General features: G+C 37.2%; 2 protein-coding genes across 4 annotated transcripts; one reads left to right on the plus strand and one right to left on the minus strand.

Annotated features, from left to right (window-relative positions):
* Positions 1 to 1,052: 1,052 nt before the first annotated feature.
* LOC144644030 (adhesion G protein-coupled receptor L2-like) lies at positions 1,053 to 15,783 on the minus strand. 2 transcript variants are annotated; one of them, XR_013569014.1, is made up of 21 exons: positions 15,644 to 15,783; positions 13,685 to 14,215; positions 12,541 to 13,053; positions 12,190 to 12,254; positions 11,842 to 11,916; positions 11,578 to 11,698; positions 11,274 to 11,402; positions 10,674 to 10,743; positions 9,276 to 9,384; positions 8,767 to 8,813; positions 8,382 to 8,511; positions 7,733 to 7,839; positions 6,481 to 6,589; positions 6,093 to 6,243; positions 5,229 to 5,295; positions 4,735 to 4,801; positions 4,264 to 4,343; positions 3,126 to 3,252; positions 2,762 to 2,803; positions 1,952 to 2,600; positions 1,053 to 1,911 (listed from the first exon to the last, which is right to left on the minus strand). XR_013569014.1 is itself a non-coding variant. In XM_078503434.1 (20 exons), the coding sequence occupies exons 1-20, from the start codon at positions 15,702 to 15,704 to the stop codon at positions 2,439 to 2,441; spliced, it is 2,763 nt and encodes a 920-aa protein (XP_078359560.1). In that variant the 5' UTR covers positions 15,705 to 15,783; the 3' UTR covers positions 1,053 to 2,438. The 2 variants fall into 2 exon arrangements, 1 of the variants encoding a protein (XP_078359560.1); XM_078503434.1 differs by having other exon boundaries at positions 1,053 to 2,600.
* A 4,687-nt stretch (positions 15,784 to 20,470) lies between these two features.
* Positions 20,471 to 25,366, plus strand: LOC144644051 (uncharacterized). Of its 2 annotated transcripts, XM_078503460.1 has the most exons (5): positions 20,471 to 20,804; positions 20,914 to 21,152; positions 21,958 to 22,153; positions 22,437 to 22,650; positions 22,925 to 25,366. In XM_078503460.1, exons 2-5 carry the CDS (start codon positions 21,018 to 21,020, stop codon positions 22,977 to 22,979), a joined length of 600 nt encoding a protein of 199 aa, XP_078359586.1. In that variant the 5' UTR covers positions 20,471 to 20,804; positions 20,914 to 21,017; the 3' UTR covers positions 22,980 to 25,366. The 2 variants fall into 2 exon arrangements, with proteins under 2 accessions (XP_078359586.1, XP_078359585.1); XM_078503459.1 differs by having other exon boundaries at positions 20,471 to 21,152.
* Positions 25,367 to 26,012: the final 646 nt, after the last annotated feature.

The following is a 26,012-nucleotide window of genomic DNA, read 5'->3' on the forward strand; positions in this document are numbered from 1 at the left end:
AGTAAATCAAAGTTGCTGGAGAAAAGAGCCGATTCCACGAGTTTAGTTTCGGGAGGTTTAAGCATCTAACTTGCAGTTGTTTGTCCGTTCCTCGTCTATTTCATTAAATGAATCCAGAAAAGCAGAAAAAAAAGACGTTTCTGCTCTTCAAGGAAATATCCGTTTAAACCTTCTATCTTTCAATAATTAAGAGTTATTAGACGAGGTTGAGCAAAAGTTGTGCTTTGTCAGTGGCGAAAACCACTTTTATCATTCGATCACCGAATTTGTTTCGCAAAAGTACCTTAGGGAACTGCGGGAAACTGCACTATTACTTGCTGAAATAATGCAGAGGAATGCGTAACTTTGCCTTTGATAATACGACCTTGTCTTCATTCAATTCTCTTTCTTTCCGAGATATTGCCGAAATACAATAAAAGGAAGTTTCATTGCCTTCTTTGTAGTTTCGCTGTTTTTGGGCCTAGTAGACAAATCCAACCGCTCCTTTTTCATCTCTGGAAAACGAGCTGCCATTTTTCTCGGAAGTGGACCAACTACGCATGAGCAGAATATTATTTAAAGCAAAATCACTGACAGATGTTAATGCGCATGAGCAGACCATTATTTGTAGGCAGTTATTTCCAGATCACGTGGTGGGCTCTCGGCCAATGATAAGGAAGGAAAAATGCCTCAAATGATAATGGTCTTAATTTCGTTTATTGAAAACAAAGAGAAGGAAAAGTTAAACAGTATTAACTCTTGTTGCTGGTTCATCGGTTTTATTACTGTCAAGTGTTACCCTCATAAAATAAAGTCTTACTTACTTAGGTAGGTAGTCTGCTTCGAGCCGTGGCCCACAGGCGGAGCATCCCGGTTTCCGAGCATAAGCGAAGGAGATCACCCCCTGGATGGGATGCTAGTCCCGGGGTACCCCCCAGCAGAATTCGCCGGTACCCAAACACCTGGGGGAGAGAGGCCGGGAGAAAGTGCGCCCAAGAACACAAGCAGCGCCCCGGCCAGCCCGAACCCGGGCCGCGACGGAGGGCGCGCAACCAAGGCCACCGCGCCTCCCATCATCGGTCTCGGTTTTTTTACTGTCAAGTGTTACCCTCATAAAATAAAGTCTTACTTACTTACTACTTACTTACTTACTATAAATTCTACGGGAGACTGAGATGTACCCGCTCACTAAAAATAACACAAGAATAAAGAAGGGTAAACAGAGAAGTCGTTGCCCGTTTAGTTTCAGTTTGCTAAGGTTTTATACAAAGTGCAAAACAACCCGCACTAACACGCATATCAGGTTTATATAATATTGCTTAATAGTCAAAACTAAATAAAAGTAAACAATGGAATTAGTGTCTAATAGTATCTTAATTCTAATTTATGATAACATAATAACAATATTTACAGACGATACACAATATTTTATTTTAAACATTGAAGAATTTACCATTTTCATCTATTTAAAATGAAAACTTTTTTAAAATTTAAATTTAGTGTAATTGTAGTCAGGTGATGACATAGTATGTTAAAGGTTTGTCGCTGACTGTGTTTTGATGTTATTTTTCAAGACGTTTCGGCTATTGCTTAAGCCTTCATCAGTTAAATAATCAAAGCTGTTACACGCGATTTAAAAAGGCAACACGTTATGGCGCGCTTTACTGTTGTTAAGATAAAACTATGAGGAAAATTTAGCCGCAAAGTAGCATTGTCACTCAAAAGTATGATATGATTTTGTTGACATATGCCGACATTGTTTGGTGCCGTTGTTCGGCTGTTGGTTGTTGTTGTTGTTGTTGTTGTTTGTACGCTCGTGATCGCCCTAAAACTATTCTCTTTAGACTAAACTGTTCACCACCCTCCATTTTCTTGTATCTTCCTTCAATCGTTGCCTGAACTAACGAGAAGCGTCATGAGGGAACTGAAAGCCTGGGGTCAATTCAATAAAACATTTACACGTGCAATTTACAAGTGCAGCTATTGTTTTAATTTAGAGGTCGAAAACAAAAGCTACACTTTATTGAATTGACCCCTGGTCCCCCCGCGTTCGTTGTGTCGCGTTCTTCATTACGTTGAACAATTTACTGCGGACTTTTAGAAGTCACGGAAATTTTCCACATTGTAGCGGTCAGTTTTGCGGGACTCGTTATAAGGCATGGACTTAACATTTCTTAAATCATTAATCACTTTAATTTCGTCTAAGGGAATCAATCTTTTTTTCAGCTCCTGGACAGAGAGGGTAAAATGGCGGGAAGAAAACTTAGGCCCTGGGAACGAAGTTGTGTTAAAAAAGAGAACCTCTTGTGACAGAAAGTCAGAGAAAAATCGTACACTAAAAAAAAAAAAAAAAGAGAAAGAAATAGGCGTTGTCGTAATATTGCCAGGGTTCCATATTCATGACCCAGCAAGTACTTGCTATTCTATTTCTAGTTGTCATAGATATACTTTTTATAACACTAAATCTTTCCAGCGACCCACGCCTCCTTTCTCTTGCTGAGATTGACCTCCTCTAAAGGTAACTGAGACACGCGAGCGCGGGCGGTGGCGGGCGAGGAGGGACTGGTAAGGCTCTTCATCAAATTCAGATGGGAAGCTTTTCTTTGAAACTCATGACGGACCTGGAAAACAAATAGAACTCAGTCAGTTGTATAGCAATTTCTAAAACATATACAAAAAAAACTTCCAATTGTCTTCAGTCAACAAAATCCCATCCAGTTGGTCTTCCACTAGGTCAGTTCTAAGTACTCTTGTAATTAATTAAAAAGCCAAGGAAGGGTACCTCTGAGTTGCCAACACAATGGAATATGAAAATCAGTAATCCCTGTGAACATAAAAAACAAGAGAAAAACCAAATAAGTGCCCTGATCAACTTAAAATCACAAAATAGCACAAAAGCACACAAGAAATGTGTTTTATAAACTTAAATCTCACAGGTTTCTTTCGCCGGTGAGCACGCTTATTCTCCTACAAAGCTCGCTACGATCTATATTTCTTAAAGCAATTTTTGAAAGAATTTGATTACTGACAGCACCGTATTCATTTGCCGGTATGGTCACAATTTTTCGGTGACTTTGAAGGAAGTTAGGCACTGACTTGGTACTGAGCAGGGTTGGAAATAGAGGTTTTTAACCAAGTATACTTACCTGTATTGAGTTGGATATTGTGAAAATGTACTGGAACACAACAGTATCCTCATTCACTGCTAACACTCCAAAAATCCAGGAGACGCCAAGTAGAGGCAGCAAGACCAGTGACACCCGAGCACTCGTTCTATAGACAGGCAATTAATATGAAAACACGAAGAAGGATTTTACTAGCTTTACTGGCGTTTCTAGGCACCAATGGTGAGCTTAACGTTGGTTTCAGGTGGTTTGTAAATATACAACCGAATGAATAAGGTTCTCTGCAACAAATATAGATATAAACCATAGACGATACGACCCAGTGGCTTTTTAGGAAACGTGTGAACCATGTACTTATTGCATTTTGAGAGACCGTGTTCATGCTTTAAAGCGCTTGACGAGATCTGCACTAAGATGTGATCATTAAATAACACGAGGAAAAGATTCTGAATAATAATAGGCCATTTTAAAAATATTATAATATTTTTTTTTTTCCCTCCAAATTTTTGGTTTTTTCCAAGAGAAATTGAAAAAAATTTTTATAAAATTTTTGGGGGAAAAAAAAAATTTTTTTTTTTTATAGACACTTTAATTCAGTCTTCCCATAATTCAATAAGGTGGGATCGTTCGTGGCTGATGCTATTTTCAGACGATTTTTTAGCCAGGTATATAGTACGAACAAATAAAAAACAGAAAGGTTGACCGTACGGTGGGCGGATTGAACTATTATTATTTCCTTCCAATATTTCGTCAGGCAGGGCCTGACTATATGTTACGGCATTTTTCATTTTTGTCGTTTCGCTCATTGCCTATTACAGTAAACGTGTCTCATAGTCTTTTACTACTTCTCTTGAAAGAAAATACAGGTACGCCATTAGCCAATTTATTTTCATTCATTCTTCGGATTTTCTATTAGTTTTCACTGACTGATACTGACTTTTCAAAATCTCAGTTTCCACTGACATAAAATGAAGTTACTTGCAGTAACTTCATTAATGGAAGTTCGTAATGCCACATGTACTCGAGGTAATCTTGTCTATGCAAAATTACAATTTTATCATTTTTCAATGAATGCTTTTGTAAATTTATTATAACCTAGCTACAAATTTAAGACAAGACCAACGAAGCTGTGGAGGAACGACAAACGAAAACCTCTTACCTGAGTTGAGCCTTCGATCCTTCCTTCTTGTTAATGTCTATTCGAACATGTAGCACACGCACCAACACGTACAAGTTGATCTATAAAAGGAAGTAGCAAATGACTTGAAATGAAGCTACTAGAGTGACTGTCTTATCTGGTCACTAATGACAAATACATTTAAAGATAGGAAGAGGGCATGTATTCAGTTTTTAATGGTATGTCAATTATGTCCCCTAATGCCATACACTTTCATTGGCAGGCATTCTTAACAAATAAGGAGTTGGGCCTAAGCTATCTCTGGCTCTCTTCGTAAGAGAAATGCTATCCTTTTCTTATTTCGATTAATTTGCAATGAATGGTAGGAGACGTTAAACCATTTTTGTGTGCTTTTTTACGGATTAGAAGAGAAGAACTCAAAATTAAAAGTTATCTTTGCCGTTTGCCGTCTGCCGTTAACGTCATGCTTAACCTCTCTAATAACTTACTTACCGCTATAACTGCAACCGCTGGTCCAACAAAGCCCCAAATTGCACCACCCACTGGAGATAACCAACAACTACCGATGAATATAAAAACGTTTAACAATCAATGAAACATGACAAACATTAGTAGAAAAAAATATCCTGAGATGATGTGATGAATTGTTTGTAAAATCGTACGAGAAAAGCCACTAATAACAACATAATTGCCGAGGTCGTGGGGGCGAGGGGCCACTCCCCTCTTTTTTCCCCATTGGATTTGTTATTTAAAAAAATTGTAACCGCCCCTGGTTTGACTCTGACTCAGAGCTAGTGACATTGAAATGCATGCGCAGTTCAAAACAAAACATCTGACTTGGTGATTATTGTTTTCAATCCCATGAGATTGGTATCACGAGCAATGAAAAGTTAGTGTTTGATGTTAAGTACAACCTCGTTCTCAGGGCTTTTCTCTTGGTAATTTGGAAAAGCCCTGGAAACGAGGTTGATGTTAAAAGTACTTACAAGCTTGATGTTCCAAATCCGTCTCGTGCGATGCTTGTAGCAATTACTAGAGCACAAGCAGGGAGACCTAGAAGCAGTTAGATCGGAATTAAATTCTTCACTAAAATTAATTGGTTGATACAAGGTTCCTGGTATCAATTGACTATAATAACAACTTTATTAACGTGTCAAATCTGTAGTAGTGAGGGAAAAGTCTTTTTTTATTTGTGGACACCTAACCTGCCTAACTAAAAAAATAATTATTATATATAAAAAAAAAAAAATTTTTATTTAAAAAAAAAAAAAAAAAATATTATTATTTTTTTTTTTTTTATATAATAATAAAAAAATAATAATTATATTATTATTAAAATTTTTTTTTTTTTTTTTTTGACTGTGCAGTAAAGATGTGCGCAAGGTGCTTGTCACTTTCAACTGGCCTTTGTTTTGCAAACACGCTTTTCATGTACTTCCCGCCCTTACGCTGCATCAGGGGCGCCCGGGACAGTATTGTTTTGCCATACCCTGATTGTGGCTTAGCTTTATCCGGCAAGTGGGAGACGCGGTGGCCTAATAGTTAGCGCGCTAGACTCCGGATCGAGCGGTCCGGGTTCGAGCCCTGGCTGGGGTCAATGTGTTGTGTTCTTGGGTAAGACACTTAACTCTCAGTGTCTCTCTCCACCCAGGTGTATACCTTATAGTGTTGCTGTCTCTGTTTATGGTTCTGTCGTTTCCTAGACTTACAGATGAGAAGCCCATGCCAACTGGTAGAAAGCTAACAAGTTGAACATGACCAACCAGGTGGCTATTTACAGCCATAGCTTAAACAGAACGATAAAGACGCCTCGTTTTAACCCTTAGGTTCTAGTGAATTAAGTAACTTACCCCATCCAAGAGCGAGGTAGAATCTGATCATACTCCGGCTGACAAAAGCTATAACGATCATTTGATAAAGATGTACTCCCTCAACGAACATCCACGTGAATACCGACATAAAGAAGTAATATAGCAGACCAGTGTAGAGTTTGCAGATAACCTATCCAATAGAAAGTAAAATGAAATTAAACTACGTTGAAAAGCAAAACATACTAAACATAAAAAAATTGATACATTTTTTAGTATATTTTGCTCGCGAAATCAAGACTCTTAACTTATTTTGCTCGGAAAATAAGGCTCTCTGGAATAGTCTCATGCAGTTCATATATGACGCAAACATGATTGATCTATCATTAGTAATTAAAGAGGTCATAAATTTGTGGTACAATTTTGATACCTCACGCTGAACAAGATTTTCAGATCCAGCTGCCAGAAAGAGGACTTGTGCTACTCCAACGGCGATGGACAAATTTAGATGGATCTTTGTGATCTCAGATTTGATTACCCTGCAAACAATAAATTAAAATCAAAGAGAATATGCTGAAGTTTAAATTAATTTTGGTTTAAAATTTTTCAGGCTGTTTTTTTTTCTCAAAATCATTATCATAATCTGAAAGAAAGGCACGTAAAAATCAAACTGGTTTAAAAAAATTTAAAGGGGCTTTATAACGGATTCTAACAGATGTTTGAATGGACAGAATTTATATTTGTGTTGTATAAAACCTAAAGATAATGGTCCATTTTTATTACAAATTGCTATATTAGAGCATTGAAACTTTTAACGAGTGTCTTTGGCTGCGAATGGCTAGGATGGAAATGGATTGCAACTTGAAAAATTGAAGCTAAACTTTTCAGGTTGTTTCCGAGCGTCTTCCAAAAATCGACTGATATTAATAGCCGAAGATTGATATTTATCCACAAATTAGATCTTACTTTAGATGTCCAAAGATAGTGTTTTTCATGGGTTAAGTTGTCCAACCCTCGTTTCAGAACAGTTAAGACCAAAAATCTGCGAAATCCCCGTGAGGTAGCTCCTTGGAGGTGATGTTTTTTTTTGGGGTGTTTTTTTTTTTTTTTTTAAAAAAATAAAAACCCATTAAAGGCTTACCCCGATGGGCTCATACAATTTTCAAGACACACAGTTGTAAAATACGACTCAGCAATCACGGCGATAATGATCGTTAATAAATAGCACGACTAAACTTAGGGTTTTGTGGGAGTTGCATGAATTGCAACTTTTAAAGAATTCAGTTTATGTTAGTTTGTTTCAAGGTGAATATACTGGAGAGTAAAATGCATTTTTGTATTGTTATAACCTGGCAACTACTAAGAACAACCAAATGAGCTCAAGCTGTTGTCATTACCAGGCACTTCGAATTCGTAATGCAACGTTTTCTATAATTGCAGGGGCTGCTACACAGTAATAATAGAAAAAGAAGGAATACGAATAATTCAAACCAGAAGCATAATTATAACCCCGGGTTATATGCTTCTGTTCAAACATGATTTCCTTTTCATAATAGAAAAAAGCACAATTTTCTCGGCCTTGGACCGGAGAGGTTAAACGCCCTTCCATTAAAAACAATACAAAACTTCTTGTGCCACTGTCGGTTGTACTAACAGGATAAAAGTCTGTTTTGTGTACTCACGGTAAAGACAAGAAGGTGATAGCAGTTAGGAAGACGCCAACGATGGAAAAAGAACATCCAACATAAGTCAGCACAGTTAAAACGCGCTCATCAGTGGCACCTAGAACCTGTGTTGTCAGAAGGAAAAAGAAACAAAGATGATATAAAAACAGATTTAAAAACCGTTTGCCAATGACTTACAACTTTACAAAGTACTTTGAAGGAACTTGTCTTGGCTGTTTCCTCTAAATAATTAAAAGGGGTGGCCTGCATAACACCCATTTCACACTAAATACGTAAATTAGGCTTTTCTCGTTTGTCCGTGACTATTTTTATGGACTTACTAGAGTACCAAAGGTCGTTTTCGATCAAACAACTGTTAGCAATCCGTCAAGACCATAACTGAGGTGCGATTGTCCAGCAAGAACCATTTTGGGGCTCTTGCAATTGAGATAAAAAGTGTTCAACACTACGCAGTCATTCGACTAAGTAAGTTACCTCAAATCAGACACTGATCCCAAGAGGAAACTATTTAAAAAAAATGTCTATATATCGTCATACGTAATATTTAAAGAAACAATTAAGAAAAATGATATTTTTTTTCGAATTTTTACAAGTTACTGTGCATTCATGTTTATTGGTTGACAGGGAGTCTCTTCAGATATCAAACCTGTTCTGTAGTGCGCATGAGTATCGCGTAGTTGGTCATGTGATCACAGTGACACTCGGTGTGTTTCTGGTTACTAGAAAACACATAGCAACCTCGTTTGGACCATTTTCCAAACTGAGTAGGCGCCCCTCTGCAAGAGATTAAATAACTAATGAGACTAATAATATTTATAGCAGAGAAAATAAGTCAAAATTGTCTGGAAGAACTTTCAGCTATGGCATGTTAATCGTGGAAAGAGCCAGCTATTGTCAGAGTGCATAAGAGATGCTACTTTCACAACCTAACCATTTCAACCTACCTTCACTCCTTAGGATTTTCACTATGCCGCAGTCATGATAAAATAATATAAAACGGAAAGGTGCAGTGCAATGTTTGATGCTCATACCTTTGTGTATAATCCCAGAAAACACACTGAGGAGTATGGTATCCATTCTAAAGGGAGAAGACAAGGAATTAAGCTTTTATACCCTCGATCCATGTTATTTTGTTCAAGAAATTCTATCACTTACGAACTAGTTTTAAAATAGAGCTAAATTCCATGATAGTTAAATATATGAGATGTATTGAGAGGCTTCAGAATAATTCCATGTCGATCGAACTACACAAATAACCTGTAGATTCTATTGTTTTAAGGGACGCCCCGCGCGACCGCACGCCAGACCACTGGGACCCGAGAAGAGCCCCGGCACAGGGGGGACACTGGGAGAGCGGCCACGCCGCGGGGGTGGACTTTTTCAAACGTGAACGCTGACCATGTCCCTTTAAGGTTGATCTGTTGCACTAAAAACCTGCTTCCCTGTTCTGTGGCTAGCATGTTATAATTCAGTTTATATCTAATTAAGGTTTTCAAGATAGACGAATTTATTTGTGGTTGCTATCGCATAAAATACTCACTTTAGAATGTTGCACAGTTATTTTTACTGGTCTGGACAACTGACTTGGCGGCGGAGGCTGTGTAAAGACATTAACAATCTTGCTTGCAACTGTGTGATTATCGCCAAAGCTATAACAATAAGGAAATAAGAACAATAAGAAGGAAATCACTGAACTTATATACGAAACAATGAACTAAACCAAACTCGTTTCTCGGGTATTCTTGGTTTTCACTCGACGTCATCAAAATTCTAAACCCAGAATCGCAAGACCCCTGAGTTTTTAACCCTTCAATGGCAATTAGACGTGCATAATATATATATCCTTTTGAAGGTTTTTAGTTCGATAGCATTCGCCGTCATTAAGTTAGAACATTTTGAATTTCGGAGTTTCACGCCACACGAGATCAGAAAGCCGCCGAAAGGCCCCATGCCCACCGCGAACGAGGAGGGCGGGAGGGACGCAGAGGGAGACCGCAAGAGAGAAAAGAGCTGAGGCCAGTGGAGCCCAAGCAGTGGCCCGGCGGCCGCGGAACTGACGACCGGCGACGACCAGGACGGACGAGAGGCACCCGCTGCCAAGTGGATGGCGGCGGACAGAAGACCCCCAACCGCAAGCAGTCGGACAGTGCCTCCCGGATCTCCTCTAACACACTTCAAGTATTCTCATTCCGCTATAACTGATCTAAAAAACAGAAAATGTCTTATTTTTCCCTTCCTATAATTTGTCTTATGAGTATAACTAAGGAGAGTAACCCAAAAGAATCGTTAATGAATTGAGACAACTGAGCATATGACTTCACGTGACGACAGGAATATATCTAGGCCAAGGTCAATTTTATTCTCCGTGTATAAAGTTGACTTTGGCCTAGATATATTCCTGTCGTCGCGTGAAGTCTCTTTGTTTCTTTGCTAACATTTTCAGCGTTTATTGAGCAATCTTACATATTCTGATTGACATTTTCAGGACTCAGAGCAATAACTTTAGTTTTCCTCGGGGGGAGGGGGCTGTATACAGCGTGCTACAATGGTCACGTGGTCGAAGATCACAAAACCAATGACAGACGACGGAAATAGACGTTGCGAGAATGTTGGAGTGATAAATAAAGAAAGATGGTAAATTTTAAGCTCGGTATATGAAATGTGAAAGATGAAATATTCAGCAGAGCGCCCGCCCGGTGTTTGGGAGGTCATGGGTTCAATTCCCGTCGGGGACACAAACTTTTTCTTTGTCCCACGCTCGCGACCTGCTGGATATTTTATCTCTCACAATGTTGGAGTATTTCGTGTACTGAGTTCAGAATAGGCAATTGATGTCTTCCGAATGTATTTAGTGATCTTCAGTTTGTTTGTTACTAATTTTAAATTGACTGAGACAGCTAGAAAATGTATGGTAAAAAGATAAATTGCTTAAACTTACTTGTCAAAGGTGTGGTGTTCCTGTAAAGCTTCAAATGGATCAAACACCAAGCTAACCAACAAACCGGCGTCTGTTAATATAATGACAACTAAAGTTATTCCTTGGCATTTCGAATTCCTAGTTGTCTTTAAACTTTCTATGTGAAAATGAGCTTGATTTGCATGAGAACTAACTTGAACGTGCAGTTGGAACACATTTTCATATGAATGGTTTCAAACGAAAACTCGTTTTGACACAGAGGAAACTGAAAGGCAACTCAGAAATGGACTTTTCGAACTCCTGGGAAAGGGTCAGTCAGAAACGGCTTTATTTGTCATATTACGATTTTACGAAAGGGTGAGCATTTGTCGCCCTTTTCGTCTTATATATTCAAAACAAATTCTCTTAATCGAGAAAATTCGTTAAATTGGCGTTACATTATATGTGCATTATGGTCATATCATTCATGATCACAACTGAAAAGAAAAGCAGGCAATACTGATTTACGTACAGTTCCTAAGCGTTTACTGGCAGTCACGCAATACATTACAATCAGATAGTTAAGCTGAAATAGTTCCATTGCTTACCCTTTTGGTAGCGTGCACAGAAATATTTGCTAACCTTTTGTTACATTGGCAGTGACGTGACTAAATACTTCTCTTGGGATAAAGACAGAGTTGTTGTCTGTGTCCAAGATTCCTAAATGCATTCCTTGAAAGGTAGATATGTTGACTGGAGCTATGTGGGAAACTTGAAAAGAATAAAGAATAGCTTTATGTGAACTACAGAAGCATTACAACTTGAAAACAAAATGAAACGTTTCACAGCAATGAATTATGGGAAAGAACGCGCTTGTTCGTATACTTTCGATAAAAATAGGCAACCTTTTTCAACATTAAGAAAGAGAACAAAAATTTTAACATACCCAGGCCCCCTGCATGAAATTTTAAGTTCCAGGCATTCGCCATGTTCTTTCTTTTGATTACTCTTCCAATCACTGCAGTAAACTTCTCTAAGGCGTGAAGAACTTTCAACGAAGTTGAGTCCTGGTGTGTAGATATTAGAAAATCAATATCGATTTCATGACACACGTAAAACAATTTAACCCCAAAATGCACTAATTACTTTCCTTTCCCTTGTCCCTCTTTGTCACTTTGCTGAAATACAATTTTGATTTATCCTTACTTACTTGACGAGTTAAGTTCATGGCACGGTCCAGAAAGTCTCCTAAATGCAGAAGGGAGGCCGCTTTGTTAAAATAATCCTGCAAAATTCCAAAAACAAATCAAACAAGATTAGTCTCTTATTTGTCCCTAATAAATTGTGATAACCTAGTACTCATTATTAGTTATTGTGAAATAAAATGAAGATTACAATCGTCGCTGCTGAAGGTGGCAGATATCTATGACTACAGATATAACTGAGAACTAGAAAACACATTCTTTAGAACGTTTATTATTCGAATTGTATACTTACAACAGAAAAAAAAAACTCATAAAAGAAACCAAATTTAGTTTATTTTTTAATTAGTACTAACCTGAAGAAATGTTCTGTTTTCGACATCAATGTGGCTCCTGTTAAAGTTCAAGACAACGCCAAGGTCTGAGGAGGAAATATTTAACAAAGTCAGTACATAAAAGAAACACAAACAGCACAGGACATTCATCCTATGGACCAAACCCGGCCCTTTCCAAGACTATTGCCAATAACAACACCATATAAACATTCTTAATGCACAATTTTAGAAAACCCCTGTTTTAGCTTAATGCATGCCTAAGAAATATATAATAAAAAAAAATATAAAAAAGACCATATTAACAAGCACTGCAAGAACAAAATAATTTCTCCCTTGTCACAGTAAAAAGTTTAAAAGCCTATTATTTTATACCTTCCAGCAGTTTCTTTATGCGATGTCCTTGGCCTTGAGTGGTTCTCGACTCCATGGCCGACATTTCAATTGTAGTAGAAGGTGCAATTGCAACAGAGTTCACCAGTTGTGCTGTATCCGTTACTCTTGAGGAAACTGCCAAGACTGGCGTTTCCTTTTCTTCTTTTAAAGTAGTCGTTAATGCAGGATAGCGAGTTTGTAAATATGGCGTGTAAGGAGCACTGGAAACAAAAACTATTCGCGTCATTTCATTTATTACAGGCTGGGTATTAATATAGGAAATGTTAAACACAGAAGTCACAAGAGGTGGCCTGGGTAAAGCAGTCTGCTGCATCACGTGTTCTGAAGACATCCCGGCTTCACTTGCTATCGAATTTGAAGACGGAAAATCGGATGACGACGTAAAAACAGAGTCTCTACGACTAGCAATGGTTGCCGCATTCTGGACAGTGTCTTGATCAACCTGGATTGAAGTTGCAGGTCCAGTGTTTGAAGTGGATGTCGAGATTAAGGCTACAAAAAACAATAACATGCAACCGAATTTAGTATGTCACTGTCATATTTCACTTTCGTAATCGATTTGAGACTATCACTGAGCTTCATCTAAAACATGCGTCATTCAAAGTTTTGGTTCTTTCGACTTTTTTGTAACACCTTTAGACCCTTTGCCAAATTGTCATGTGTATTTAGAATATGTATGCATAAGGAAAAAACATGATTTAAAAGAAGAAAGTGCAAACAAAATAAAAAATAAACAAATCTTATTCGATGGTTTTACTACATAAAAAGGGATGAAGTTTGCTGCGAGCCTAACTAGTTTAGCTGCTTAAGGTATTTTGGATGAAAATGCAATTATCACTTTTTTGTAAATAATTATTAACGTAAAATTAGGATGTATACTTAAACTGTTGAAGTAGTTGTTGTTGAATTGCCTGCAAATCACGAAGAGCGTATTATGTTTTAAAACATCGAAAAAAGGGATTTTTTAGTAGGTTTTTTAAAATAAATTTAAAAAATTTGGCCTTATCCATTCTTCTCGGTCCGCTTTTGATGACTGTGAAATATAAAGGTCTTTTAAAACAAAACTTTTCATCATGCAGAATATTTTATATTCTCTAGCATCACCTATTCATACAACTCTTACCGTAACACAGGGTATCTGTGACCTTGTTAATCACTTGAGAGTTGAAAAACTCAAAGGAATCAATAACATGAATTACTGCGTGAAAGTCAGATATATCCTTGATGTTACTTGCTTTTTCAAAAGTGACAGCAATCTTTTTCACGCCGCCAAGCTTTCCAATGGGAATTTTAAACCCTTCTGGGTAGGTTGCATTTACTTCCTTTTTCAACATCAAGAATACCTCTGGTGTCCTCGTATACGTGGTGTTGAAAAGTTCTTCCAAATCGCTCCCGCTGGATGTCGGGTTCATAGATGACAGACTTGAAATGGCATTACTCAAAGGCACAAACTCGTTAAACTGGCCAAACTTGATGTTCACCGTGACGTATGTACTATAAAGTACAACAGCAACGTCAGCTGCACTTCCTTCTAGCTTCAACGCAACTGACTGGATCAGGCTTCGTTGATTTTCAAAGTCTGATTTGGAGATTGCCTGGGACGATTCGATAGCATACACAATCCTTGGTGTGTTTTGGCACTTTCTGTTTGGTTCTATAGAGAGTAAAGATCATTATAACTCATTTGATCCAACGCACGGAACGAGTACAAATGCCTCAAAATATTTGGACCCCACATCAGTATTCATGTAGTCCTCCTATTCTTCTAACTGCGTGAAAGATTGAAAAACTGTGAAAAGTCTTGATTTCAGGAAAAGATAACGTTTGATATTAAACCTCACAGTGTGTGGGAGGCGCGGTGGCGGTGAGCGCGGACGAGAGGGTCGGTGAGCCCCGGCCGGGGTCACTGTGGGCGGCAGACACTACCAAGTGCCCCCCACCCAGGAAAAGGGACCGGCGAAGGGGGGAACCGCAAGGACAGCATCCCACAGGGGGAGAGAAACCAGCCGCAGCACGGAAACGGGAAAGCCCGGCAGGTGGCCGCGGCTCGTGGCTTCTCCTCGCAGTGTGTGGTACCGTACATTTTAACTCGCAATTTGTATTTTGACTCGCTAGCCAAAAAATACTACAAGATTCTTAAAAATATACAGCGATACTTCACACTAAAATTACCAAATAACATATGTGTTTTACGTTAATTAGAATGGATTAAAATTTATTTTTAAAAAGACCAATGAGTATACAAAAGGCTGTCAGAATGAAGTCAAGGTATTGTGCCTATTTTAAGCTACTTTTTTTAATCTTAATCTCATTCTCAATCTTCATCTTGAAAGTTGAAACCCATCTAAAGGGTTAAACCTTCTTTGGAGAGTTTTTTTTTTTTAACTTTTCAATACTTTTTCTTCCTCGCCGCCAGAAAACCTTTACATTGTTAAACTAATATCTTATAAATACAGACAAAAAAGATGTCCTCGTGTTCCTTCGGCATAAATTAATGAATTTTATATGTGTTTGTGTTTCACCTGTCTGTTTTCAATGTTTTAATACTCTAAGGGAGAAATTTAAAAAGTGAGAACGTCAATCAAGGGGAATTAAAAGTTAAAGCTTTATTCCTGGGCTTTGAAACGCAAATTCGTCATCTCTTTCTTCTCCGCCGACTATTTGTCAAAACCATATCTAGAAGATTTTATTAAAATGATATTCATTTAGCTTTTCTTTTTCCTTTCATTATGATACCTATATTACACGTACGTAAACTCGAAATAGCGGAAGCCGTCCGAAGGTTCATTTTACGACAGATCTATTTACAGCTGAATAAGCTAACTATCCCTGTTACAAAGAAACCTAAAAGGTAGCAAGTAGAACCCTTGAAATTTAGGATTGGATTTGAAAAACAATGTTTCCTTGTTTTTCTCTTTGTCATCGCGCAATTGCATTATTTTCTTCATTCTACCAGAGATTTTCAACACCTATCCCACTGATTGTATGACTATGATATTAAATACCTTAAAGACTAAAAGGCCATTAGCTAGAACCTGTAGACAATACGAAAAAAGCAGTGCTTAAATATGCAGCAACAAACCTGATCTTGCAAACCATCCAATGGAAAAAATGACTAGCATTAACCAATCCTTAAACGCCATATAAACGATTTTTACAATGCTTGTTACGAACTTTAATCGCAACACAAAAAGAGCATTAAATCAATGTATCGTCAGTAAAAACTGCCGCAGCGTTTGAGGTAAAGTTTCAAATGGCGTCAAATAAGTAAAAGAAAAGTGGTTATTTACACAATATGAGAAACTTCATCTGTTGATAATTAAACTTTCAAGAAGCTTTCAAAGGGACGTTAATGAGGTTTAAGAAAAAGTCTAAGATGTCGGAAGTTTCTAAACCAACACAAGGTCCTTTCTGGATAGTGTATTTGCATTTCATGACATCTTTTCATTTGTCAATTTAGCACAAAAGCGGCGACTGTCGCAAACAAAACACAGCTTGAAATTAAAATTGCCCAGAATCATAAGTACCTGATAAAACTTCATGGTGATAATACTAGGAAAAAAGAAGTATCGTGAAAAACAAATTATATATAGGTCCATTCTTCGAAGAAATGAAAATGGAGGGAATCTCATTATTATGTAAATATTAGTTCATTTAAAAGTGGAGTGCGGCAATGATTGAGCATAAAAGAGCCTTTGTTGAAAAAATGGAACAAATGCTAATTGAGCTCTCTTTACTTTGCTTTTTGTCCAATTTTAATTTAGTCATATCAGTTGCACATACGTACCTCAGTTAAACAGACAATTGAGCGGAAAATTAAATGAAAAATACGACATTTTTGCACTACAGCATGTGAAAAAAATAATAAGTTTCTACGATTTTAATTTGGTATGTCCTTCAATCTGAAAATGTCACCTCATTTGTTGATGTTGTTGTTGTTGTTGTTTATGCTAATTTTCTGTTTGATTTTTTGGCCGTTTGCGAAGTATGACTGCTTCCAATTTCTTGTGTTTTATTCGGTACTTAGCCTTGTTCATGAAAACAACATGTTTTTTTAATTCAGGTTACCGCAACAGAAACTAAAAGTGCAGTGGGTTTAGTTGGCGGAAAAAAAATACACCCAAAAAAACGCAGAAAAACTAATGTTTTGTAAAAAAAAATGGCCCTTTCATCATCATCATCTTCATCTTCATCATCATCACCATCCATGTAGTACACGTGACTGAATGTGACTTTTTCTTTCACACTTCTAGAATATTCTTGGGAGAGAAAAAATATACTATGAACATGTTTGCTTCAAAATGCAAAAAAAGAAAGTTTTCCAGCTGCTGTTGTTGCCCCTGGCTATTTTTCTTGATCAGCCATCCCTGTCAGCAAAAAAAGGTATTTTCGAACTATAATCAATTAAAAGCATAGCACTTTGTGTAGCTTTGAATGTAACAGTAGATTAAGAACGTCTCTTAGATCGGATGGAATGTATTTTGCTTCCTGGAGTAGGAGTACTGTAAATCCTTAAATATTAAAGCCCCCGGGTGACGTGTTTCTGTTTAACAACTTTTGAGGCTGAATTAATATAGAGAGAGGCTTATTTCGAGCCATATTTTAATTAGGGTACAGACCTTTTTAATGTTATAGTGCTGACACCTTGAGCGTTGATTTGTAGCATAATTTAACAAGAGGGTAACTATAAAAAAAAAATAAACGTAGTGGGATGAATAACTTTAAAAACATAAAGTTCCATTGTTTTTTGTTCACAAATTGTCATGATATACCGTCTTGCAAAGGCAAGCAAAGATAAAATATAACATGCACAAGTTTGCTTCAAAATGCGAAATAGGAAAGGTTTTCAGCTGCTGTTGTTGCCCCTGGCTATTCATCTTGCTCAGCCATCCCAGTCAGCAAAGAAAGGTATTTTCGAACTATAATCAATAAAAGCATAGCACTTTGGGTAGCTTTGAATGCAACAGTAGATTAAGGACGTCTCTTAGAACAGATGCACTAGCTGTACTTTGCTTCTTGGAGTAGGCGTACCGTATAAGCCTTATAAAACCCGCCGGGTGGCATATTTCTGTTAAAGAACGTTTGCCGGGGCTTTAGAGAGGGAGACAATTTCAATCCATAGATCAGTTGGAATATACGTAAAAGAAATAAAAGGGACTCTTTTAATGTTTTAATGCTGATAAGTAATACATTTTCATAAGATAGTTATTATAAAAATAAACGTAGTTGGATGAATAACTTTGAAAACGTAAAGTTACCTTGCTTTCTTGTTCATAAATTGTCATGATATACCATTTTGGAAAGGTGACGGGCCAATTAAAAAAGTTGAACTGCCAGAGGGGGCCTTATTAGAAAAGAAGCTAGCTTAAAAGAGGGTGGTGGGCTTACAGTGCGACGCGCCTTACCGTGGCCACCCAACAAACTTTTTTACAAGTGTCATCTTGTAATATTTTACGTTTTCTTTGCATTTTGTTGATAAACACGATGTAACAAGTATCTATTTGAACGTGTTCTTCCAACACTGAATAATAATACAAGAGCAAACTTGTAAAAAAGTTTGTTGGGTGGTCACGGTAAGGCGTGTTGCACTGTAATAGAGCTGTTTTTAACTGTAGTAATATGGGTAGATTGATTATGTCTGTACTTGACGTGCCAACTTCATTTGCTGCTGGAAGAGTATAAATTACAGCTTATAATTAATCAATATATTTTTTCTATTTTGAAGATGAATTTAATGAATAAAAAAGCCTACTTGGGTACACCTTACACAATAAATAAATACATTTTGTATAGCGCCGACGCCCATCTTATTGTTGAACATATTACTAAGAATCTAAAAAAAAATGGATAACATTAAAATTTTTAGAATAGATTAAAAACCTTAAAATGAATCGTCAGATAAAAACATTAAAAGTTTTAACAAGCTGGGTAAAAGTCCTTTAACTGCAGATAGGACGCCTAAACCGCGATAACTCAACAATGCCAAGAAGACAACTTAGGCGAGTTAAAGAAAAACTTTACTGCTAATTTCGTACGTTCACATTTTTATTTCATTATAACAACACATAAATAAATGGCACGCGATGCATGCAGAAGCGATGGCGTTTCACAAGGGGTCTTACATAATTTTGAGGAAAAGTAGCTGACACCTTGTGTGTGAAAAAACTGTTATCCAACTGCAGCTTACATTTTTTAAACATAAGAAGCTTGTTAGTGATTGTATAGCTGTTATGAATTCACAGACCAAGGATGCAAATAACACATTTTCTTCGTAGATTTTCCCAATTGAACAAAAGTAATATTTTATTTTATATTTTTATACTTTTTTTTAGATTTCCCTATGTTGTCTCAACAAATATTGCGTTATACTGTAGTGTGATATCACGGATAAACGACATACGATACGCGCGAGCAAGCTTTGAAGCTGCGAGAAAGGTCAAACGGTCTCTTGCTCACAGTGTCCCTTTGTATTATAAGAATTAGAAATTTCTGTCAACTAAATCTAATAGACCCCATCATATATAATTAGTCTCTTTCGTTTATACATTGTAGTGTTCCATTCTAACTGCACGGAAGTATTTTGCTTTTGTGTTTACGCGGCGATTTCTTGTTAAGTTAAACTTGATTTTCTGTTCGATCGGGCCAAACAGACAAAACGAACCGATCGTTCGATGGCATATAAGCGATGTCACGCCATCGCTTAAAAAGGAGAGCCTACTTACAAAACAATTAATTACAATACCTACGTGACTTAACGTACAATTAAATACATTCTTTACATTGCATTACATTAAAATTACTTACATTCTTTACACTACTTACATTACTTACGTGACAGTTACATTACTTAGAGCAGTTTTCAATCGAGTGTCGTAAAACCAAAACCAATGTAATTACTTCGGCCAATCACAAAAGACACGGACAATCCAGTGAACCAATCAAAACTCGAAGCAAATACATGTAACCGGCACGAAGCGCGGGAAAACGTGCGCGAGCGAGTCACGATTGGTTTTGGTTTTAGTTCTGATTGGCTGAGAAAGTGGCGCGAGATTTTAAAGCCAATCACTGAGAGTAGTAATTCAAAACCAAAGCAAACGCAATTTACTTTCGATACTCAAGTGAAAACCGCTCTAACGTACCATTACTTACATTCTTTTTTCTACATTCTTTACATTCTTTACAATACATTATATTACATTACATTACAATTACTTTTATTCTTTACCCTACTAATACAACGCGCTACATACAGTACTTACAATAACATACAAACATAATTCTAGCCTTCTGTCTTAACTTAGCTTTCTAGGGTTTACTTTCGTTCGCTGCTCCACTTTTGAGGCTACTGTGACATGCCAGAAAGACAGAGAAATGTTTTATTTCAGGCGACAGGTTGCGTGTCCTAATTTCGTACGTTTATATGCGACAGGAATATTTTCCATACAATCTCTTGCAACGAAGCATGACTAATTGTTAGCTACAAGATGCTATCCAACCGTACCAAACTCAAGTACTCTTATATTAGCTGTCGTTATTTCATAATGTGATAACAACACTCACATACTAAGCTTGGACTACCTGTGGAGGGGCGTGCAAAAAGTAACCATAACTAACAATTTAATTAACTAACTGTAAGAAAGGCAGTTTGAAAATTTGAAAATTAGCAAGGATTTGTAAGGATAAGGAAGATGGCGAGACTTTTTCTTAGAGTTTACATTCTTCTAAATTCAAAAGGCTATTAATAACACCCTTTTGAGCTAAAAGCCTGAAAATTTGCACGCTAAATTTCTTTTCGTTCTGTTTGTTTATGAAAACAATATTTCTCTTAATTGGGTTGTTTTTATGTTTACGAAGAGAGGGTCACGTGAGCGATCGTTTAAAAAAAATATCTTTTGCTATTTGCGTAGAAGTAAATGCTCGTTCATCAAGTAGTCCAAGGTAACTAGGATCGGCCCCTTTCTGTCGTTCAGTGGGAAACTACAACAGGGGAAAGCCAACTGAAACAAGCGCACTGCTGCTAGCTATAGGCCAAAGCCGTTCCGCCAACCTAGATTTCAATGAAATACGGATAATAGAGTGACTATAGAGTGCGATTGCGGAAAATGTATTGAGTGCTTTGTTGAGCTAAGAATGAACAAAATTTAAATAAGTATATTTAAGTCAAACAGTTTGAACATATCCACGATCGATCAGTCGCAAATAATTCACAAGTGGCTCACAAGAATTCTTCGGAAACCGAACGGGTAATTTTCAGGTGCTCCATTCTTTGTTCATTGGCGTTGAATAAGTTTTCGAAGCGCCATTTATTTTATTATCTAATCACAGTCATTAATAACTTATGCTTTTGTCAAGCCAAGGAAAACCCTCACAAGAAAACGATCGCGTTTTTGAGCGAAAAATAACAGGGAAAGGAATTACTAATATCCTGGGACATGAACATTTAATTCATAAGCACTATGGCGGAAAATTTGAGATTGCTAAGGCTGCATCCATTTCTGTGGTTGTTTTGTTTATATTTTGCCTGTGCAACGGCCAGTAAACTTCAAAGACGGACACCGGCCGATGACGACAAGAACATTATAGTTAAAAAGGTCAGTAGAAACCAAATTTCACAGTTATAATATTGTAGAAAGTTTCTTTTCCTCGTTGTTGCGCCAATGTTTTTTGTTGGCTTGTGTTGGAATTATAACTGAATTTATTTTTGCCTTGACTTTATTCGTTTTGTTTTTAACTTAAGCCGCCATTTTGAATCTTGACCTGTAATTTGATTTGGTTTATTTTTATTGGATATATCAACATTTAAAGTGTCAAATCCCAAAATAAGGAAATGGTTTTCCCGCTAAATTTTTTTTAATCGCCATTTGAGATTAGTTTTCTTTCGATATTTGATTTATTTCAAGGTCATTTCATCGCCTGCCTAACAAGTGAAAGCCATCAAATTCTTTGACCTAAAGGCAATGTGGGTAATCCGGGTGCAAAGCTTCTCGGCCAAGTTATTTAAAGGTTGTTTAAGGCTATCCTTTGGATAAATTGCTATCATCCAGTAACAAAACTTTACGTTTTCCAATGGAAAGCGTTATCTTTTTTAACTGGACTCTGGAAGAGCATGGAACATTGTTCGTGGTTATGGCATAAGAATACTATAAATTTTCGCTTATGTCAAGGATTTGATTATTTTTCAGATGAGATAGCATAACACTTAGTTTATATTGTTACTTCTTGTGCTGTTCGTTAATAGTGATGTTCCAGTTTTCAAACAAAACGTGCTTTATCCCTCAGTTTACTATCAGTAAAACGTGAAAAGGGCATCCAATCATTTTACTATTTTAAAGAGAAAAGTTAAACTGAGTAGAGCCGTTGCAATAAATGACGTGAACATTTATCTTTGGTTTGCAGATGATATCACCAGGATACTACTCTCAAGAATGCAATGCTCACAAGCAATGTAAAGACCCAGTAAAGTACTGTCACATGTTTTTGTGTGTGGACTGTTTGAAAGAAAATGTGGCCTGCACACAAAATGGTCAGTGCTGTCCTTCATCGGAGTGCATCTACGGTCGCTGCAAGACTGGGGCTAGCGCAGGACAAGCAGGTAAAACAAAGTCTCTGATGAGGCGATTTGTAGAAATACGCTTAATAAGATGGCTTACCAGGCATTTTGGACAAATAATAACATTGGCTTAAGTGTTGCATTGGTTCGATACAGCGTCTCCCATTTTTGTTTTGCATAAGCCATACATCATTTTTTTTTTTTTACTACATACCACCTAATCACATTCGCACCACATAACAGGTATTTAAAATATTATATAACAAGTATAATTTGAGTTCGCTATACACACCAACTGATTTTGTATTTTTGTGATTTATTACAGGAGCCTTCTGTGACAGGCAAGGTGACTGTAAAGACCAAGATCTCTGTTGTGTCCGTGAGGCCGCCATTAATCCCGCCATCTCGATTTGTAAGCCCGCTCTAGACGAGCATCAGACATGTGGCCCGTACAATCAGTACCGAACATTGTACATTGGTGGTACTGTGCAACCGGCCTGTGGCCCATGCAAACAAGGATTGACTTGCAAGCAAGTAGGGTAAGGCAATACACCGTCTATTTTGTTATTAACGAAATAACTAACATCTTGAAGGAACGCCAGTGTCCTTATCGAGCATAGCAGCATAATTTAGCAATGAGATCGAAAAGTCTTAATATTTCTTTAAACAGCTTTATAGCTTTATAAATAAATTATTTAATAATTTTCTATCGCACACGTATTTTAATCTTTAAAATGGTGCCAGGATGACACCGAAACGTCTTTGTTCAGTATTTTCGCTAATCTTTATTATTAACCGTTTTGGATTTCACAGCATATTCGGCGTTCATCAAGTTTGTCTCCCAGAAGCAGCTCCCCCAGGGAAGTGAAAAAGAGCTAAGAAACGAACCGTCTGCGCGACAAAGACAATAAGCTGAACCTGCTGGAATGAAGACTGATAAAGCAAACCTTGGAATAAATAAAATCTTTTCATACGAGCAGCGAATCTACAATTGCTTGACAATAAACATTTCCTTGTGTTGTGCGTTGTAATCTTGAGATGCAAATCTGCATTTAACTTTTTTATGAACATAAATTAATTTGTAACAAAGTGTTGTCAATGTATGTAGGTACACTTCAGTTAAATGGAGTAATAGATACTTAAAGGGCTAGAACATTGCCTTGTAGCTTGTGAAAAATCCGTACAGTTTGATTAATTTAGAATAATGTATAGAGTGGTTTTCCATTTTATGTCAAGTGTCATTTGTTTGCTTTGGCCTATGCAAGGTTTCCAAGTTTAAAATATCGTATGATATCGATTTGCATCGGTACATTCTGTTGTTCTTAATTCAAACTGGGTTTTCTGGGTATCTGCTATTTTTGTGATGTGTTTGGCCAAAGTTCTTTGTTATTCGCATAAAAACAAAAAATTTAGAAATTCCCCGGATGCTACGTCATTAAATCATTTGAACTTTTTATGGCGTCAAGTATTACATCCATCATTAGTTGAACATAAAGATTAAATGAAGAGACTAGAACGAATTCAATAAATTATATAGTGTCTGAACACTGCATAAGAAGAAAGGGTTTTATTTATTTTTTAATTGTCTCATTAACAGCAGACTTGACGCAGCAGTGACGACGGCGACGCCGAGGACAACGCCTGATGAAAAGTGAACTTGTATTTACTCGAAAATCTCGCGATTAGGGACTGGTCAATAAGTACAGGGGGGGGGGGGGGTGGGCCGGAGCAGAAAGGGGGTGGGTCATCAGTTTTTGAGCCCTCGAAAAGGGGTGGGTTATGTAGTTTTGATCTACACGTAGGGGGTGGGTCATCTTATTTATTCACTAACTTTTAACTGTTATAGTTCCAAGAAAAGTTGTATTCATCAGTATATAAAATTGATAAATTTCTCCATGTAAGCAGTTTAAAATAAATTTCTAGCGATTTCAAAAAGCCCAAATATAAAAATTTCCCGGGGGAGCATGCCCCCTGATCCCCTAGATGGCTTGTAATTATATCATCAGTTTTACCTGACTCTCTTCAACCTGCATAGATTCACGCTGGGCTTTAGGCCTTTTAATACCAGTAAACTCTTTTCTCAAACAATTTGCAAATATGAGTGATGGACAGTGGTTGTATTTTATGTTATTAATTTCTGTATAAAAATATGAACTCTTCAATAATTGATTATGAATTAATATCATATACTGATTCAGTTTTTTGCATATGCTTGTGTCTAGATTTCCCCATGGACTTAACACACAAATATGTGGAAAACTTACAAAAGGCTAGTATGAGAAGTGAAAAATTCATCCTTCTTTGGTGTGTTAAGAAATGGAAAAAGACGTACATGGAACTGCAGTGTCCCTCAGGGAAAATATCTATGTAGGGAATTTCACATCTCCAACCTCTAACAGATGATAAAGAAATGATAGGTCCCTTGATTTTTTTTAGCAAAGGGAGTGGGTCATGTAATTTTCAACCCCCTGTCAGGGGTGGGTTAGTCAGTTTTGAGCCAGACGGAATGGGTGGGTCACAAATTTTCGAGCCATCACTTTTCCAATTGCTCCGCCCTCCCCCCCCCCCCCCTCCCGATACTTATTGACCAGTCCCTTATCCAAATGTATTCAGTGTAAACTAGTTCCAGCTGAATATGTAAAGAGAACGTTTATCCCCAAATAGAAATATGGAACTTTAGCCGTCGTTGTTCACGTTCTCTAAAATACGCAGAATTTAGTCATTTAACGTTTTTGTTTTACAGAGAACGATCAAGATAAAACCAAGATTCAAAACGCACGTGCAGATTTATTGTTCTGCTCATTAAACCTTTTATTTGTGATATTGTAGTTCACGTTGTCGTCGTAGTTTGCTTAAGGTCCTTTTTGGCAAGTCAAGCTTAATATTCCAGTGATAAGAACCGTATTAATAAACGTAATAAACGGTTTTCCAACTTTCCTGATTGGTGGCATAAAGCTCTAAAAACAAGGTCTCAAGTTTGCTCAATAGTGAAAAAAAAAATCCAGTCCAAATGTTTCGTTGAACTTCGTGAATAATGCTGTTCGAATTGCAGTCTTTTTCTACAAATACAACGGTTATTCGAATTTACGGATATTTAACCCAAAGTTTTCCTTTAATTAAAAGAGCCTTTCGTCCACAGAGAAGCATGCTAAACGAAATGTCATTTCATGCCGAAACGGGACTTCGTGAGCTAAAAATGCAAAGAGTACATCCACAGAGAAAGAAAAAAGAAATGAAAAGTTTCTTTTAGTAATGTTTTCAGTACTTCTTGTTTATAGTTGCACTAAAAGGTTGCTCTCTTTCTTTGCGATACTTTAGGAAGAAAACTGACATGGGGAAAGAAGAAAACAAGTTAGCCCTAGTACTATCACTCTTACAATCAAATTCTATGTGATTGGGAAACAGCAAAATCACTTGTTTGGAGTTTAGTACGGAAATCTGTTCCTTTAATTGCAACGCTTGAGTCTCTATCTAGTCCAGTCCCTGAACTCTCTATTCTTCGCGACCTTTACAGGGTGGCGAAGAGAGAGTCGAGGATAACTTGCATGCGCATGCGCCAGTTTTTTCCCCAAACTCGGTAGAAAAACAATATTTGGCAGCACGTTTGAAAACGCGCGCGCAAAGATGACGAGTTCAACTATGCGAACGTATACTAAAGCAGGAACACCGGAATAACTTTAAAAAAAAAGCCTCGCTTTCCAGTCAGTGTTTATTAAAAGCTGAACGGCCAAGGAACAAATCGCTGTCCATCAACAATTCCTAGTATTTTGCAGCTGTTTATTGAGTTGGTTTTGGATGCAATTTGCGCGCTTGGTCGCGTAGTTGAATTCGTCATTTAAGCGAGCATTTTTAACCTAGCGCGCGCGTCACAAGCAAGTAACGCCACACTCCTCTTTTCTGA

This window comes from Oculina patagonica, chromosome 2, assembly GCF_052425735.1.
Source record: "Oculina patagonica isolate OP01 chromosome 2, crgOcupat, whole genome shotgun sequence".
NCBI lineage: Eukaryota > Metazoa > Cnidaria > Anthozoa > Scleractinia > Oculinidae > Oculina > Oculina patagonica.